The sequence below is a fragment of the Berkeleyomyces rouxiae genome (assembly GCF_048999995.1).
Source record: "Berkeleyomyces rouxiae strain 22BRR77 chromosome Unknown BrBRR77_ptg000002l, whole genome shotgun sequence".
NCBI lineage: Eukaryota > Fungi > Ascomycota > Sordariomycetes > Microascales > Ceratocystidaceae > Berkeleyomyces > Berkeleyomyces rouxiae.
The window spans coordinates 80,047-97,898 of NW_027396492.1; the positions used below are offsets into that span (position 1 = coordinate 80,047).

The 17,852-nt window shown below is 51.3% G+C and overlaps 6 protein-coding genes across 6 annotated transcripts; 3 read left to right on the top strand and 3 right to left on the bottom strand.

Moving 5' to 3' along the window:
* Positions 1 to 1,726: 1,726 nt before the first annotated feature.
* On the top strand, positions 1,727 to 2,657 carry BROUX77_001553 (uncharacterized protein; the record flags this gene model as incomplete). The annotated part of the gene is made up of 2 exons (XM_073745995.1): positions 1,727 to 1,913; positions 2,005 to 2,657. 2 exons carry the CDS (start codon positions 1,727 to 1,729, stop codon positions 2,655 to 2,657), a joined length of 840 nt encoding a protein of 279 aa, XP_073606635.1.
* A 368-nt stretch (positions 2,658 to 3,025) lies between these two features.
* BROUX77_001554 (uncharacterized protein) lies at positions 3,026 to 4,042 on the bottom strand (the record flags this gene model as incomplete). Its single annotated transcript, XM_073745996.1, has 4 exons — positions 3,026 to 3,534; positions 3,621 to 3,710; positions 3,779 to 3,828; positions 3,939 to 4,042. The coding sequence occupies 4 exons, from the start codon at positions 4,040 to 4,042 to the stop codon at positions 3,026 to 3,028; spliced, it is 753 nt and encodes a 250-aa protein (XP_073606636.1).
* Positions 4,043 to 4,980: 938 nt separating this feature from the next.
* BROUX77_001555 (uncharacterized protein) lies at positions 4,981 to 6,006 on the bottom strand (the record flags this gene model as incomplete). Its single annotated transcript, XM_073745997.1, has 1 exon — positions 4,981 to 6,006. One exon carries the CDS (start codon positions 6,004 to 6,006, stop codon positions 4,981 to 4,983), a length of 1,026 nt encoding a protein of 341 aa, XP_073606637.1.
* Positions 6,007 to 7,321: 1,315 nt separating this feature from the next.
* Positions 7,322 to 8,705, bottom strand: BROUX77_001556 (uncharacterized protein; the record flags this gene model as incomplete). Its single annotated transcript, XM_073745998.1, has 2 exons — positions 7,322 to 7,626; positions 7,694 to 8,705. 2 exons carry the CDS (start codon positions 8,703 to 8,705, stop codon positions 7,322 to 7,324), a joined length of 1,317 nt encoding a protein of 438 aa, XP_073606638.1.
* Positions 8,706 to 11,231: 2,526 nt separating this feature from the next.
* On the top strand, positions 11,232 to 12,735 carry BROUX77_001557 (uncharacterized protein; the record flags this gene model as incomplete). The annotated part of the gene is made up of 2 exons (XM_073745999.1): positions 11,232 to 11,688; positions 11,771 to 12,735. The coding sequence occupies 2 exons, from the start codon at positions 11,232 to 11,234 to the stop codon at positions 12,733 to 12,735; spliced, it is 1,422 nt and encodes a 473-aa protein (XP_073606639.1).
* A 233-nt stretch (positions 12,736 to 12,968) lies between these two features.
* Positions 12,969 to 16,151, top strand: BROUX77_001558 (uncharacterized protein; the record flags this gene model as incomplete). Its single annotated transcript, XM_073746000.1, has 1 exon — positions 12,969 to 16,151. One exon carries the CDS (start codon positions 12,969 to 12,971, stop codon positions 16,149 to 16,151), a length of 3,183 nt encoding a protein of 1,060 aa, XP_073606640.1.
* Between the last annotated feature and the right edge of the window lie 1,701 nt (positions 16,152 to 17,852).

The window sequence follows — 17,852 nt, forward strand, 5'->3', positions numbered from 1 at the left end:
AGTTTCTTCGGAGCTGGGAGACTACAGTCACCAAGGCAGTCCGAATCGGAGGATCCCGGCAGCCGGTTATGCCACTGCTAGGTTGCCAGGACCTGTCTGGTCATCTTATGAGTGTTTGACGAACACTCCGAATGATGTAAAATAGATGAAATGAAATGAAATGAAAAAATAGATAGTTCTTGTTGATGCATCCAGCCAACCCTAAAGGATTCGCAACCCTTGAAGGATGAGCTGAATGGAGCACCTGACTAATGTCCCCAAAGCACTATACCCTGTTGAGTTGAGATAAGGGTACAAGGGGTAGCACGTGACCAATAATCACGTGTCACAAGGACCCACAGCATCCCACGACATGGGAACATGAAGCAAGGCTTCGGGCATGGAAGAGAATCGGAGTTGATAGTTGAAAGGATAACGATTTACTAATTTATTCGCCCTACCCCCCAAAATACCCAAAACAATCGGTCACTTGAACTCGAACGTTTGGAGTAGAGGTCAGTCGGCCGTTTGGATCACGGGTCCTAACACTGACGTCACGATTCCGGGTAACAAGCTGAACATCTACCACTTGCACAAGCCTCGAAAGATCAGAACTCTTTCTACTTGCTCCGGAAAAGCACAACTCTCTATGAACATAAAGGGTTCAGTGTTTCCTATGTCATTTGTAGGTAGTTCTCCTTCTAGATAACCGTCTTCATCTTCCTCTCTATTGAATACAAGAGAAATATTTTCTACCACAGATCTTTGCGCGCACTTACTTCTGTTACCTATTGATATTGTCTGACGTTCCGGAATCAAACTTCTTCCGTAAAAGGACTTCAGTAAGTCCTCACAATCACAGTACTAAAAGTTCTAAACAAAAGAACATTGACCTTTTAACTAGTTGGCTATCTCTATCTTCTATCTTCTAGAACTTATTCACACGGTTCTTGTTTTCTCCTTTGTAGAACTTGCAATAGTCTGGGTTTACTTCCGTCTTCCGTACAAGAACACCATACCAAGTGTGTGCTAGTTGGTTGGGTAATCGTCGATGGAAATAACATTTGTGCAGGTAAACAACCATTAACTAGAAGATTGTATGCATACATCCGGAAACTAGTCAACTACTGGTAGTTAACTAACTTATGTACATAGTTGGTTAGCAGTACATACATATGACTTGTACTGACGTGATGACTTGTAAACGAGTAGGGCTACGACGCTGCGGTGTGAACTAGCCCCTACACCTCGCTCTGACATTCTCTTCCCTGCCATTTTTCCTGTTGACTAGTAGTTATATTCTCCCAGCCCCTCCGCTTGTGCTTAGCACAAATGACGACATGGCACCCTTCAATTACGAGCCCCGGTTTCGCTTGTCTTGACATCCAACACCCTTCAACACCCTTCGGTTTAGACGACCAAGCTCTGGGGTTGGCAGCATAACTCCACTAGTCATCAATACAACATGATGAGTAAGAAAGCCTTCATTTCATTTGCCAGTCTACTCGCGAAGGATTCTAGGCGTACGACAGGGGAACACAACATGATAAGAAATTGTAGCCGCTAGCTAAGGAGACCTGTTCCACTTGAACCGGAAATAGTCACCATGGTAAGTTAAGCGCGGTTGGAGTTCTCTCCCAAGTATACAAGTCACTCTCCCTTCACCCTCTTCCGCGTTTATACGCAGTCATGTCACAACAACTAGACAGAGGATACTAAACGTCAACCTTTTTTGTCCTTGCAAAACATGGCGTCCTCATCCGAACAGCCATTGGCGCTCGATATGTATTCACGCCGTAGTTGGCGCCAACGCTTGAGCGACGAGATCGACCCGCGCTTCTCCGATATACCGGTGCTAGCATGTTGCGCGGTGACTGGACTATGCGACACTGTTGTATTCAATGCCGCGGGTGTATTCGTTGGCATGCAGACAGGTAGATACTATACTGCGTTTCCCTGGGTGAACCCAGTCATCATAATCTCTATAGGCTCTTATCCAACTTCCCATGCTGACTTCCTCATCAGGAAACACCATCTTCCTTGCCCTCGGTGCTGCTCACTTGCCACCTCTTGAGTCACAACTTTGGATCAAAGCCATTGTTTCCATCGGCGCCTTCTGGGCAGGATGTTTCTGCTTTGGCCAATTCCGGCACCTCGGTGCACGCCGCAAATCGTCACTCGCACTCAACTTTCTTTTACAGGCCATCTTTATTCTTGCCGTAGCCATCATCACACAAACTGGCGCCGTGCCGCAGTTCCGGCGCAATGCCGTATCGCCGCATGTTTCGTTGCACAGTACAGATAACGAACATGACACATATATTGCCTTGCTTCCGGTAGCACTCTTGGCCTTTCAGTTTGGCGGACAAGTGGTCAGCAGCCGCACGCTGGGCTTCAACGAGGTGCCAACAAGCGTATTGACGTCACTCTACTGTGACTTACTGTCTGACCCCAAGTTGTTCGCGCCGCTGGGTAAAAACGATAAGCGCAATCGGCGTATCTATGCTATGGTGCTACTGCTGGTGGGAGGTATTGTCGGGAGTTGGTTGCAAAGATCGAGCGGCGGTATGCCTCCAAGTATATGGATGGCTGGTGGTCTTAAGATTGTAATGGCTGTAGCATGGCTTTTTTGGAAGGGCAAGGAGATCCCCGATTCCGAAGCTGAAGTGAAAGTGTAGACATTTCACGTGAAATCCGCACCTCGGTGAGGCTTCATAGCTATCTTTGACACTGTATTAGAATCTAGTCAGAGGCACCATGGAAACAATATTGGACACTGCACACATAAAAAAGAGCACATGAATTTTGCGAGGGCAACAGCAATCAACTGACAGCATGAGCGAAAAAAAAAAAAAGGTATATGTACAATCGTAGTGTCCCTGAGAGGAGGCGGGGAGGCTAAGAGCACTGGGTGCAATGTGAAATGAGCGCAGCAAGGAAAGCAAAAAAGTGGTACTAAAAGAGATATACTAAAATGAACGGCAGACAGAGAAAAGAAGGCAGTAGAAGAGAAGAGTGAAGAAGAAAAAAAAAAGTCGCAAAGTGATCACATCAATACACATTTGTAGTCGTCCGTGTCTCTCTTGACACTGAGGGCCACGCGTGCGGCCTCAGTAAAGGCCTCATTAACTCCACGGTTGCGCATAGCTGAGCACTCGAGATATCGAAGAGCACTGATGCGGCGCGCAACCTCCAGACCCTGGTCGTAGTTGATGGTGGGCTTCTTCTCTGTCTTGGCCGGCGTTGCTGTTGAGTCGGTAGCAGTGGCAGTCGCGCTGGGGGTCTTGCCCGCGGGGCTCGCGGCTGAGAGGCTATCTGAAGTCACGGCCACGGTCTCGGTAGCGCCTGGTGCACTGCCCATGGGGGCCTGGTCGCTATTCTCCTTGTCGGCGTCTTCGTCGTCGGCGCTCTCGCGTAGATCGCACTTGAGGGCTACAAGCACAAGCTTAGTTCCGGGGCAGTTGTCGGCAATCTCGCCCACCCACTTGCTTTCGACGTTTTCTAGTGAGTCCTTGCTGTCCACGCTGTAGCAAAGCATAATGAGGTCGGTATCATCTAGGCGCGGCGAAAGCTGCATGTCAGCGGGCCTGGCTCGTTCGTGATAGTGCTAGATGGACGGAGGAAGCGCCGTGGCAACTCACCGTATGACAGACTGCGCAGCCGGTCAAACTCCTCCTGGCCAGCAGTATCCCAAAGCGAGAGCTCGATGTGCACGTAGTCGACGAAGATGTCTGCACAGAAGAAGACGCGTTAGTGACGTGCAGGTTGGTCGCGTAGTCGCGCTAGCAATCGTGCTTACCGTGCACATAGTTTTCGAAGACGGTCGGTTCGTAGACGGTTGGGAAGTATCTAGAGAGCAGCAGCAGTCAGTGGGGGCGGCTCTCGGTGTCCATGTTGGTTATTCGTGTGCGTTGGATTAGTGGATGCATGCTATTTATGCAATGAATACAAATACATACCCTCTGGTGAACACATTCAGCAGCGACGTCTTGCCGCAGGCACCATCACCCAACAACACCAGCTTGCGACTGACAGTCTTGGAGCTATTACAGAGGGCCGGCATTGCTGCAAATAGGGTCAAAGGCGGTCTCGGAGAAAGAAGGGGCAGGCGAGGCGGGCCGGGGGCTAGAATTCGCGGGTCGGGAGCAGAGGGGGATCGCGAAGAAAACGAACGAGCCAGTGTGACTGTTGGCTTTAGTTGAGATGCGTTGGTGTGGATGGGGCGGAGAGAACAAAAACAAATGAGCGTGGGTTCAAATGTGACCAAGAAGTCAAAAAGAAAATAATTTCCAAAGATAATGAAGGAAAAATAATTGACAAGAATTGGTGGGAAAGGCCTAAGAAAAAAAGATGCGAGAAATAGTTCGTCAAACGCGCCGAAAAAGAAAAAGGAATAAATAAGAGAAAAAAATACATGCGAATTACATATGTATGTATCGTCAACTCCACGCTGAACAAAGGCCTGGATCTTCCATCACCGCCGCCTACGCCTGGCCTTCATTCCTTTTTCCCCCTCAAAAAATAGCTGAAAAAACACCCACGGCACAGTACCAGAACCTTGCATCACATCATACCTTCAACATATACACTTTCCAGGCCATAACTACACACATGGCTTGCATTTTTCTGCTTGGCTGCCACAGCCTCCTTTTGATCCCTATTCTGTCTGCCGCTATTGTTGTTGAGAGAGGACTGAGAGAGGGGCATTGTCGGTATTAGGGTTGACATGCACCGTAGGGTTCACATGCGTGCGTTACGAGATCAAAAACAAAGAACCCCTCGCTTGCCCTTTATCACAAGCCACCCGCTGCCCATTGTTCCAAGTGTCCGTCCGTTCCAAGGCTTAGTGCGTTATCAGAAACTTGCAAAGCCAAGTTTGTCTTGCAAACCAGCACCAGCATTTGTGTCCATGTGTGTGTATATCTGAACCTTGTTAATGACAATTCCAATCCCAAGCCCAAAAGCAATAAGAACAAGCATTTGACATCTGCCCCTGTCGCTTCATATCCACAGATCATCGCACACGTTCAGGAGCACTTTGGAGTCCTGGAACAGTGACATGTTGTTGATGCCAAAGTCCAATAAAAACTCGGAATACAGCCGGACCTTGTTCTCGCCACAGCCGTTGTCTATGACACGACTAGTTATCTCTGCCACGGTCTCTGTTGTACCTAGTGCAGTCTCTCCATTGCTGCCGACCTTTCCATCGCCAGTAACCTCGGGTGCCGTTGCCGTTGCCAAAGCTGGGGCACTGATTAATGGCCCATCTCCCATTTCAGTATCATCATCCAGCTTTATTCCCTGCTTACCATCGACACTAACAAGGTTATTGACCTTTGTTGTGAGATTGAACCTACAATCAAAGCCAACAAAGTTGACAATCTGAAGAGAGAGTCCCACGTCTAGCGTCGTTGAAATATTAAAGTGAGCCGCTACATCTTCTGTTGCATTGGCCTCCACGTAATACTTGGGCGTGAAGCCACTCAACCCAGTTTTCCCTGGATGTAGGATGTCTAGATGAACCTTTGCATCCGGGATTTCCACCTTGTAAGTCGAGGCTGCTACAAAAGCCGACTTGGCTGCCATGTTGACCTGGACTGCAAATGAAAGAACAGGCGCAATGCTGATCACATTCGGAATGTTGATCTGGGGAATGTTATTTGTTCGTATCAACGCCAAGTCTACCGTCTTTTGAAATTCCTGATGCACACTTGCAGTCATGCTGAGGAGGGTTTCGCATTTACAATCGATGTCGACATAGAGCTGGTTTACCGTCATGTTGTCCATATCATAGTCTAGGTAACCGCTGAATTCTAGAGATGCCAACATGTACGCAGTGTTAGAGACCACATGGATGAATGATGGCCATGAGAGAATCGTGGTATTTGGGGGTAGCTCTTGACTGAATGTCATCATCATGCTGGGTGAGATGACTGGCCGATTTGCAACTTTCTTGTCGTTGGCTGCATAATGCTGCCAATTCTCGAGATCCTCACCGCCAGGAATCGCAGTCGACGAGAAAAACATTTGGATATTCGAGACCACCTCCTTTATGTCTTTCTTGCAGACTGACACATTAAGAGAATGTGCCGTATGACCTCGAGTTACATGGTTTGCGAGGAAGTAGCTACGCCCAATGCTGCTATCGCCACAACCATTATGATTCGTTACTAGCAGAAACTCGTCATAGCGCTTCCATTGCATAAGAGCATCAAACATGCTATCCACGCTTGTGAAGATTACGGCGAGTATATTTCGAGAGGGTGACCATGTGACATTGGACACAGTTTCAATGTTTTCCAGCATGATAGTTGGATGCTTGAAAAAGAAAGTCGAGTTGGCACTGATGTGCCCATGTTTGGAAAGAGGCAACCTCGGGGGAAATTGGGGAACTCGAGCGATCATTGTCTTCTGAGTCCTAGTCTCATAGAGTCGAGACACTGAGCCATAGGAAATGTTGTGGGAGGAAATCGGCACCAAGTTGGTCTTGGAAGCTCGATCAACACCAGGGAACAACACAGGACCGAGGAAAATCAAAGGAGGTCCTCCATCCAGATCTGCAGAGGGGCCTTGCTTTAGTCATACTGTTGTCACAGGAACGGGGGCAATTGAAGTTATACTTACAACTAGAATTGAAATCACGGGGGACAAGTCGGGTTTGATTTTCAAGTTCGTTGTTAGAATGCCACGAACATAAAAGCCGGATGAATGCCCATAGGCAGAGAAACGGTGATTTTTTCATGTCTCGCAAGTTTGTTTAGTTAGCAGAAAGCAGATACCGCAACGATGCCAATGGGGGTAAGACAGAAAAGAAGCAGATGAGGAAATGGAAAATAAGAGGAAAGACTTTACCAGTCATAACATGGCAGCAGACGTACAACAAGCCAGGTAACTGCTACAAACTTGTGGTACAATGGCATTCTAGGATATCAAATTCAACTCTACTGGATTGATATGTAGGTATATCGCTAGAGCACTGATGATTAATATGAACCAGGTCAGATGATAGATCAAATGGCAAGAATAATGGGAAACAGCATCCCGTGGAAAATAAATATACAATGCGGGACCTAGCTACACAATCCCCAGTTGTAGTCTTTGCAAGCGTGTACGTAGGGAGTCGGGTCAATGCCGGAGTTCACGGTCTAGGTCTATATAGTAGTTGAATGACTAGCATGGGGCTTCGTAAATGTCAGGTTGTTGAATAGTTGAGTAGAGTAGACACCATAGAGCCACAGCATTGTGATACTTTAGCCGTGTGTATCTCTAGAGCGATGGCCCAGTTGCGAGCCCTGGCTTGCGCTTTCCATGTGCCGCTTGCTTTTCTATACCGCACAACAGTTTAATGCTGTGCCTTGGCAGCATTTGCCAACTCTTCCACTACCACAGCATCCGTGAGCTTCGTCCCTTCTGGCATTTTGAGACCCGCACGCTTGCGGAGGATGTTTTCGATAAATACCTCGCCAGCCTTATACGATGACCGCACCAGCGGGCCTGACGCACAGTACAAGAAGCCCATCTCCATGGCACGGTCTCGCCACATGTCAAACTCGGCGGGTGTTACATAGCGATCAACTTGGATATGACGCTTGGTAGGTCGCATGTACTGGCCAAAGGTGACCACATCAACGCCAGCTTCGCGCATAGCTGTAGCAATAAATAAAGATGATTAGTATATATCTAGCGTGTGTGCTTCTATGCGTTATATTCTTACCTTTGAGTGCCGCTTCAATCTCCTCATTCTTCTCTCCCAAGCCCAGCATCATACTGGTCTTGGTGATAAGGCCATCTTTGGCCTTCTTGGCAGCCTCTAGCACATTCAAACTTTGTCTAAAGGTAGCACGCCTATCACGCACATATGGTGTCAGATCTTCCACTGTCTCCAGGTTGTGTGCATAAACGTCTAGTCCGCTCTGTGCTACCACCTTGACCATGTCCAAGTCTCCTCGGAAATCACCTGTCAAAGCCTCGACGAGCATCTGGGGCCTCTTATGCTTGATACGGCGGATAGTATCGGCGAAATGGTGTGCGCCGCCATCCTTCAAGTCGTCACGGTCAACGCTAGTAAGAACGACATAGCCCAGTCCCCAGCGCGCCAATGCCTCGGCTGTGTTTTCAGGTTCGTGTGGATCTAACGGCGCGGGGTTTCTGTTGGTCTTCACAGAGCAGAAGCGGCAACCACGAGTACATGTATCGCCCATAAGCATGATTGTTGCAGTGGCTGCACTCTTACTCGAGCCGCCCCAACATTCACTAATATTGGGGCAACGTGCCTCTTCACAGACAGTGTGCAGGCCGAGACCGCGCAGGTCTTTTTTGATCTGGTTGTAGTTTTCGTTGCCGGCCGGGATCGGCGTCTTGAGCCATTCGGGTAATCTTGTGATGGTACGCTTTCGGCCCTCGGGGCCGACCTGAACTGTACGCAGCTGGTAAGCCTCAGAGGCAGACAAAGCAGCACGGGACTCGAGGAATTCGCCAAAGGGAGCAACAGTGGTGTCTTTGAAGTATGTTGGGCGGGCCTTGGTCTTGCCCTTGGCTAGTTCGGATACTGGACTTCCCCTAGCTGCAGCTGCAGCAGTGGCGGCAACAGAAGATCTGGGGGATGGCGAGGCATCCGCTGAGGTTCCGGAGACAGAGACTTCTGAAGCAAGAGCGCGGACATTGGCGACCGCCGAGGCGAAGAGTTTGCGCCGGAGCGGTTGTACGGGCTGGAGATATGTAGACATTCTGAGATGCGTCTTGTGAGATTCTCAGAGTAACAAAAAAAGACTTGTTTGCCACAAGTCTCTTCAAACAAGAAGAGAAAAGTTTGTGTTGGAGGCCAAGGTTGGTTGTTATCTCACAAAAATAAAACGACCTCAGAACTTGAAAGCCGCGGATAGGTGAGACGGGTTGCTGATTTTTACCTTTATAAACCCTAGTTTAGCGGCCCGCATTTTTCCGAGGAAAGCAGTTGCAAGCGCTGACCTTGCCACATCGGCGAGGCTAGCAAAAAGAATTGAGGTTTAATATACTGCTCACTACCAGGGTCGAACTGGCGACCTTCGCATTACTTGATATTCAGAGATTGAATATTAGTACGACGCTCTAACCAACTGAGCTAAGCGAGCTAGGATTGTTTTTGTTGTTGTTGTTGTTATTGTTCTATTTATACTCTTCCTCTGACGATACCGGAAGACCCAACCTTCCCTCCTACAACCCTCGGGGGGGTACCTTTGAGTTCAAGATGCCGCCCCCTCGCCCAAAGACGAACTTTTCCCCTTCGTTGTGGGTTAGAAGAGCGACCAGCACATATTCCCAATGCTGCTGTCCTTTCTTTTCCGTCCTGTCTGATTTCGGTCATTCTCGATGAATCGAGTCGTGAGGCCCTGAGCCCGCCTTTTTCCCCTCTCGAGGGATGATCTTGCCGACGACCGCCCCCTCTCGCAACACTTCTCGATCGCCGGTCTCTCGAGCTCCCATCACTCAACTCGGGGAGCCATACTCACACTCGAAGGGCAGCCTCTTTTGAAGGTTCCGGATGTCCGACCCGCGGCGCGGGGATCTCGACGCTGTGCTCCATCCATAGCACACGCCGCGATTACGTCCAACTTTTTCTTTCTTTCGGACACTCGATCGCCAGCCCTTTTGGAGGCTCGCTTGATCTCGGTTTGGCTTTTTGGGCCCCCTGAACACGCCGGCTTTTACCCGACGAACGAATGTTGGTGGGGATGGTAGCTCCACACAGGGCTTTGTTGTCGTGGGTCCACTTTTTGGGGTGCGTTTTTGTGGAAGTTTTCCTTTGTTCAACGGGGAGGTGGTATCTGGAGGACAAGGTGATGTCGAGGAGGATTCCAAGAGGAGGAGAGTTTGCGGAGTCCTGTTCCCTTGCGCCGGCTACAAGAGGAGGAAAATGACAAAAGTTGCAGCAACGGCCATGCCCGCAAAAGGACAAAACCACGCGTAATCCGCCGGGGACAAACCCCCGTGCCGAGAGCCGGTGGCCTTTTAAACTAGACTACACGCTGTTTGTTGCAAACCAAAAACACCAGGTAACCAACCCTGGAACCCCGCAGGTTCGCCCCCGGGCTGCGCTGGACAGAGAGTCCTCCTGGCTTCAATGCCGGACCCTAAAAAGTCACAGGAGATGCTTGAAGTCTGCGAACCTGCAATTGCTGACCGCCCGGGAGTTGCTCGGAAGATGACATCATCCGACTGCTTCCGTCCGGAATATGCCGTCGTATTGCTGCGAAATAACAGTAGGTAGACGTAAAAGAATAAAATCAAATCAAATCAAATCAAATTACCGGAAGACCCACAAATACAACCTTCCCTCCTACAACCCTCGGGGGGGTACCTTTGAGGTCGGCCTCCCCCCCCCCCCTCGAGCCTATGCTGAGGGTCTCATGAGGACAGCAACACGATCCCAATGCTGCTGCCATTCTCGTCTCTTCAACATGACAACGAGCTGCGAAGCCAGAGTCCGCTTTCTCCCAACTTTGAGGGATTTCCTCGCCGTCGACTCGCCCCCTTTTCACGACACCCTCCTCGCGATCGCCGGCCCTTCATCGCCGCCACACCCAACAACTCATGGATCCATCTTCGCAACTCGGGACTGTCCCTTTGAAGGTTCAGACAGTCCACCCTCGTCCTTTCTTCTTCTTTTGTCTTTCCTTTGTCCTGCTGTGGCACTCGGGGACTGCATCGGGCCTCAGCCATGGTTCGGTGCGGCGGCCACTTCGAAAAGCGGAAGGATACGCCCCTAGCCTCCGGAGGCTCACCTGGTATGGTTTTTCACCCGCTCAACGACTCGGGGTTTTCCATGCCACGCTGGTTGTGATGGTCGACTTTGTGTCTGGCCACGTTTCTCGGTCGAACGAATGTTGGTGGGGATGGTCAACTCCTTGTGGGGGTTAGGGTTTATCTGGGGAAATAGTTTTTTTCTTTTTTTTTCTTTTGTACTTGTGTTTCTTGCTGCTCATAGCGGAGTGTGGACCACTAGTTCTTCGGGGCTTGGGGATGGTGCGCCATCCCGAACACACAGAAACTATGCGGCGTGTCGAGCGGAGGACTTTAAATTTCCGTCCGGTAACCAATCCGGCGTCGTTTGATCTTAGTGATTTTGGTAGACGTTAAATATAGTCAAGTCAAGTCTACCGGAAGACCCAAAAAAAACTTCCCTCCTACAACTCCAGGAAAAGGAGGTAACCCTAAGCAACCCTCGAACTCACCACACAAACGAAGACAACAACGACGGCGACATCGACGCGAAGATGTCTAGCCAACAGAGGCAGGCTTTCGAGAAGCAAAGCCGTATGCTTGAAAGTCGACGAAAAGTCGTCGAGGATCTTATACTCCCGCTGCTAGAGGCATTCGAAGCCAAATGCGCGGAGTACAAGGACGAACTGAACGCGTCCGCGATCGACACAACACTGAACACCATCGAGACCATGACCGCCACACTCATGGTCACCCTTCTCAACGGGTCGCCCCCCGCTGACGCCACCGCCACCCGGACTGAGACGACAAATGACACCAACAAGACGAAGGCCGGATCTACCCAGGCTCAGAAGACGAAGCCGGCCGACCAGCTGGCCCCCCCGATGCGTCAAGAGGCGCACGAACCGAAGGCAACGTATGTAGGAGTTGCCGGCAACGCAGTAGCCCAACCCGCTACTACAAAGGCTGCCCAGCAAGGTGGCCAACCCTCCAACGAGCCCAAGCAGTCGGGTGAGTGGGAGGCCGTCTCTAGCAAGAGACAGAAAAAGGGAAAGAGAGCTCCAGCTGCGCGCACTGAGTGACAGCATCAAAGGGGCGCTACTTGGCGCCTATCACATTAGGACTGGCTTTGCCCTAAAGCCGCGCAACGCGGAGGGCCGCACTGCACTCCTGGAGCAGTCAGAAGCCATCAAGGAATGGTTCGGTCCCGGCACTACTATCGACAAGGCGTCTGTGTGTGACGCCTACATAGTTGGGCCTGTAAACAGATACATCAGCCTGGGCAGTGCTGGTAGCGCTGAAGTCACACCCGACATGATTGCGGAGTGCTTCGAGGCGGCCACCAAAGCCACCCCCGAACACGTCAGCCCAAGCTACAAGGGCAACGAAGCGACCTTCGTGGTCAAAATCCCAGCCGAGGGTACAAAGGTCCCTAGACAAATTAGGATGGGATCCAGACTTATTCTCACTCGCCTTCTGCTAGAGAGGCCCAAGGCGCACAAGCAGTGCACCAAGTGCTATGCTTGGCACAATGAGAAGCTCTGCGCGAGAGCCCAGCTGTGCAGACACTGCGGCTCTAGCGAACACGCAAGCGATGAACACCCCACTTGCTGCACCGTGCCACACGAATGCGTGTCTAAGTGCATAATTTGCCGAGGCCCACACCCGGCAGACGACCCGGAATGCCCTCTCCGAAACAGAAACCTTAGCGCGCAGGAGAAGCGAGAAACCCGCACAGCGCAGCAGGAGAAGTACGTGGGAGTCCGCAATGAAAAGTGCGGGAAAATCCCCAGATCTCAGGGAATCACAGAGCCAGAAACCTTAACAGACCCACCAGCCGCGAGACAGGAGACTAGCGTGGCGGTAGAGGACCTGACTTCCCAGGAGCCTCCGGCCGCCCAGCCCCACCTCCCAGCCCCGGAGGCCCCAGACGTGGAGACACAGGGTTCGGAGCAGGACACGCCAAGGACGCGCGCCTCAAGAGAGCCCAGTAGTGCCCCCAAGCCAATCCGCACTAGCAAGCGGACCGCCAATCGACCCAAGCCCAGTGATAACTAATGTATAGTACAAACACACAAGGAATCAACGGGCTGAAAATATTTCAGTTCAATGCTCATCGTGGTTACAACAACCACATTGCCGCCATTCAGACGGCAATAGCAGTAAAAGCGGACATAGTTTGCGTCCAAGAACCATACATTGGGAGAGATTTAGCAGAAGCGAAGACGGTTTACGTTGGATACTACCGCACCTATGCACCATGCGCGAAGTGGGTAGAGCGTCCAAGAACGATGACGTACGTCCGAAAGGACCTAGTCTCAGAGCAAGTCACGACAGCCGACAACATGGGACATCGTGACATGGTGATTGTGCGCCTGAGCCAAGGGACCATGATTGCCAACATATACAACCCAAACCCGAGAGACGATCAACGCTGGATAGCCGCCGCTAAAACACAGGAAATCGTGTGGGGGCAGAAAGCAATACTGTGCGGAGACTGGAACACACACTCACCCATGTGGGATAGTGAATCCAACGAGTCCTCCGACAGTGACAAACTGGTAGATTGGGTTGAGGAGTCGGGGGCCGTCCTCTTGAACGTCCCGGACATCGCAACCTGTCATGCCAACCCAGCATCCCCCTCGGTGATAGACTTGTCATTCGCCACGGTGGAGCTCAACACAGGACACCTCTGCACCACGGAAGTACGCAGTGATCTCGACTGCGGGAGCGACCATGAGGTGTTGATCACGACGGTCACTGGAGCCCCCGCTCAAAGATCTGGCCGCACGGCAAGGTACAAGATGGACCAGATGGACAAAGAAAGGTTTCTGAAGCTGTGCGCAGAAGAAGCCGCTGGCCTCTCAATACATCAAATGACAACTCCAGAGGAGATCGACCTAGGAGCCAGGAGGATCGGAGAAGCTATGACCCGGGCTCTGGATAGGTCCACCCCCAAGACTGTTGGCAAGGGGACTGGAAAACGATGGTGGAACAGTGACTGTGACTCTGCAGTCCGAGAGTTACGCCGAGCGAAAGTTGCGTGGCTGGCACACCGGGGAAACGATGTGTTCGAGCTGTACAAGGCCAAGCGTAAGATTTTCCACGCAGCAGTGCGCAAGGCCAAGAAGGAAATGTGGAAGCGGAACATCGAGGCCATCCAGGAACCGGGTGACGTCTTCAAGGCACTGAGATGGACGCGGGCTGCGGCCACGTACAGCATGCCTCCTCTGGCTTCAGGGAGCAGAACGACGTCCACGACAACCGAAAAGGCGCTGCTCCTCCTAGACACTCATACACAAGCCGAAGAGTTAGAAGAAGAAGCAACCGAAAACTTGAGCAACCGACGAGATAGGGCAGCACGAGAACTTGGTGAAGTGACCGAAGAGGAAGTCCGCACCGCGCTCTTCCGACCGGGCAACACAGCGCCAGGTACAGATGGCATCCCTAACAGCGCCTGGAAGACCGCATGGAAAGTTCTGGGTCCACACTTGACGGCACTGTTCCGAGACTGTCTGGAGGTTGGTTGGCATCCGAAATCCTTCAAGACAGCCGTTCTGGTAGTCATCCCGAAACCAGGGCGAGATAAATCGCTCCCAAGAAGCTACAGGCTCATCTCACTCCTCTCGACGTTGGGAAAGGGTCTGGAAAGACTGGTGGCACGTCGCCTGGCGATCCAAGCAGTTGAACTCAAGATCATCCCCCGCGCCTACGCTAGCGCAGTGCCACGGCGCGCGGCTGCGGACCTGACACTAGCTCTGGCGGACAAGATAAAAGGGAGGTCAAGGTACAAAGAGACAACCACTTTCGCCACATACGACATCAAGGGTGCGTTTGACGCCGTGAAGCGAAGACAAATGGTCCACCGGCTCAGGCAGCAAGGTTGGCCAACGAAGCTGATCAGGTGGGTCGAATCTTTCCTGACCGGGCGAGAGGTCTCCCTGTCCATAGAAGGAGGGGAAGCGGTCACTAGGAAAGTAGGAGGCAGTCTGCCTCAAGGCTCCCCGGTGTCCCCCATCCTCTACATGCTATATATGGCGGACTTGCACAGCACGTGCATGGGACTTGGATACGCAGATGACGGCCTGTTCGTGGTATCGTCAAGAAATTCAAAGACAAACAATCTCTCCATCACCGAACTTCTGTCCAAGGTCGATAGGTGGTGCAGAGAAAACGAACTCGAGCTAGACTGGGACAAGACAGGACTGCTACGCTGCCGGCCTGGTGGCTGCTCAGCCAAGAACACCGTCGAGCTTCCGAATGGCAACATCCTGAAGCCGTCAAAGTCCTTGAGATGGCTTGGCGTGTGGTGGGACTCTGCTTTCAACTTCGCGGAGCACGCCAAACAGGTCACGGCCAAGGCCAAGAGAACTACCAACGCCCTTCGCGCACTTGCTGGAGTGTACCATGGCACACCGGTGAAGAGCCTGCTACATGTGGTGAGGAGCTGTGTGCTCCCGCAACTGACATATGCGTCATCCACGTGGTCTCCCTTCATGCATAAAACCAGAGGGACTCAGAGATTGAAACTGGCACTGAGAGCTGCCCTTAGAGCTGCCCTGCCAGTCTATTGCACGACGCCCATCAAGCTACTGCACATCTTTTCCGCGGTGCCGACCATGGAGATGCTGCTCAGAGACTATGAGAGGGCTGCTGCCATCCGCGCGTCTACGGTAGACAACTACCACCCTCTGTACATCACAGAGCTAGGTGGTCACATAGACGAGTACAAGAAGATGCTTCCGAACCCTATACACGAGTCCGAGAAACTTCTTCCAGAAGAGAAGGGCCCACCGGAGCCCCTGCCCCCGCAGCTAGACACAGAGGAGGCTGCTGAGCAGCACCAAAAAGAGGTCGCCGAGTCGGACCCAAACACTGTATGGGCCTACTCAGATGGCTCGCGCGACGAGAATGGCAGAACAGGAGCAGGCTGGGCGACCTTCTGCGGCGGTGCCAAGCTCTGCGAAGGTTTCGGGTCCTGCGGTACCCTGCGAGAAGTTGCGGACGCCGAGGCTGTTGCTGCAGTTCACGCGGTTCGAACAGCTGTTGAACATGCTCCTCCGGAGGCGGGTAGCTTATACCTATGCCTTGATAACTTGGGTGTTGCGCAGCGCATCACCAGCAGATCCAACAAGAACGGCACTTCACAGAGAGAGGTAGACGAAATTCGCCGTCTGCTCCACGACTGGAAGGGAGGAACCGAGTATGTGTCGCTAGACGCTGCTGTTGGCGCTGTTAGATGGGTCCCGGGCCACACCAACGTCCCCGGAAACGAGCTCGTCGACAGGCTGGCAAAGAGAGGATGTGAGAGCGAGGTCCTGCTTGTCCGGCCTGGCGGCATGTCCCTTGCGTCAGCACACAGATGGAAGAAGTTGCAGCTGAACGCCGAGTTCAAGGCGTGGACCGAGAGTTGCGAGCCTAGAAGCCACACTGGGGCTCGCTTCGAGTCGACAAACGCCTACAAGGTTGACTAGCTTGAAGGCCAGCACAGATCCACCATCGCTCGCATCCTGACTGCCCGAGCAGGCCATGGCGACTTCGCGGAGTACCATGTCCGATTCGACCACACGGATGCCGAGAAGAACTGCCCGCTTTGCCAGCAGCCCAAGGAATCCTTCCATCCTTGGTCTTGCGTGAGCAACAAGCGACGACTGCGGAAGAACTTTGTTAAAAAGCTACTCCGCAAGAACAGCTCATGCAAGTATCTTGTAAAGAGATTAGAGGTGAAATGGCGCCATTACAGAGCGCACGCACCAAAAGAGGCGACCCCATCAACGGGCGCAATAATTCCGGAGGAGGAACGATCGAGAGAAAGTGGGGGGAGGTGATGAGAGAGTGGTGAGTGTTTCTGCGTGTATTGTGTTCTTTTCTTTTTTTTCTTTGCTATTTCTTTTTTTTTTTCTGTACTTGTTTTCTTTTGCTCATAGCGGAGTGTGGACCACTGGTTCTTCGGGGCTTGGGGATGGTGCGCCATCCCGAACACACAGAAACGATGGGCGTGTCGAGCGGAGGACTTTAAATTTCCGTCCGGTAACCAATCCGGCGTCGTGTGATCTTAGTGATTTTGGTAGACGATAAATATAGTCAAGTCAAGTCAAGTTTAGAAGGGTTAGGGCTTTACATTGGCACTCAAGAACAATAACTAAGCTTGTAACTATGTCATGACGTTAAAAATACAAACAACCCAAACAAGAATTCTTTTCAAGATGTACACTTGGTGTTTTAAAAGTGAAATACGTACTTTTGTAGTTAAAAATAGCCCCTACAGAACCTCCAACTGTCCCCTAGGTATCTCCAATCGCCGGATGGCGAAACGCTCGACGTGTGCTTCGATTGTGCGTTCAGAGACACATAACAGCTATACCTGGGCAACAAAGGCCAAGGAGTCGAAGAGCAACGTATCAGAGGGTATCACCTCTCAGTCAAGATACGCCAAGACTGCATCCAGAACAGTCTGGGACAAACAGGATAGCACTGCGCGGAAAAAGCCGAGAAAGGGCACTCCGGAGAATAAAAAGAAGGAAGTCTGCCTAGGCTACATAATTTTCTTAGGACTGGACTCGGAGTACTAATTGCGCAATCTACGTCTATCCTACGGCAGTGCTAAGCGTATTGAAAACAAAAAGCCGTCCTGAAGATAGTACCGAAGGACATAAGTATTGTCTGCTCGAACAAAACGGCGATTAATTATGTCATACTCCCAGACATTGGTGTTGTTGTCTATGCTTATATTGTGCCCCCTCAGACAAGGGACAAGTCTTGACACAATAAGAACTGACCGGAGCGGTGAAGAACATGGCAAGTAGCATGAGGGGGAAGATCCACGACCCATGGGTATGGGTTGCATTGAAAAAGCAACAACCCGCCTAGTAGAGCTAAACACTGAGGGACGAGTGATCTTTATACTTATGTATGAGACAAAGGTCAAACTTCACGTACAGGAGGTTTTCGGCGTGATCCAGGCCGCATGTAGCCTGGTGAGAGAAGGAACCCGGGCCATAGTTAGGGAAACCATCAGAGTTAGTGAGCTCAAGAGCAACTCTAAGTGTATGAACTTGCAAAAGCAGGTCAATGAGGCAGAGGTTGGCACCACTACAACTAGGAGAACTCATAGAGCAAATATTAACAGGTGTCTCCAAGATTGTTGTAGTTATGGAAACCAAAAAGACGAAGGG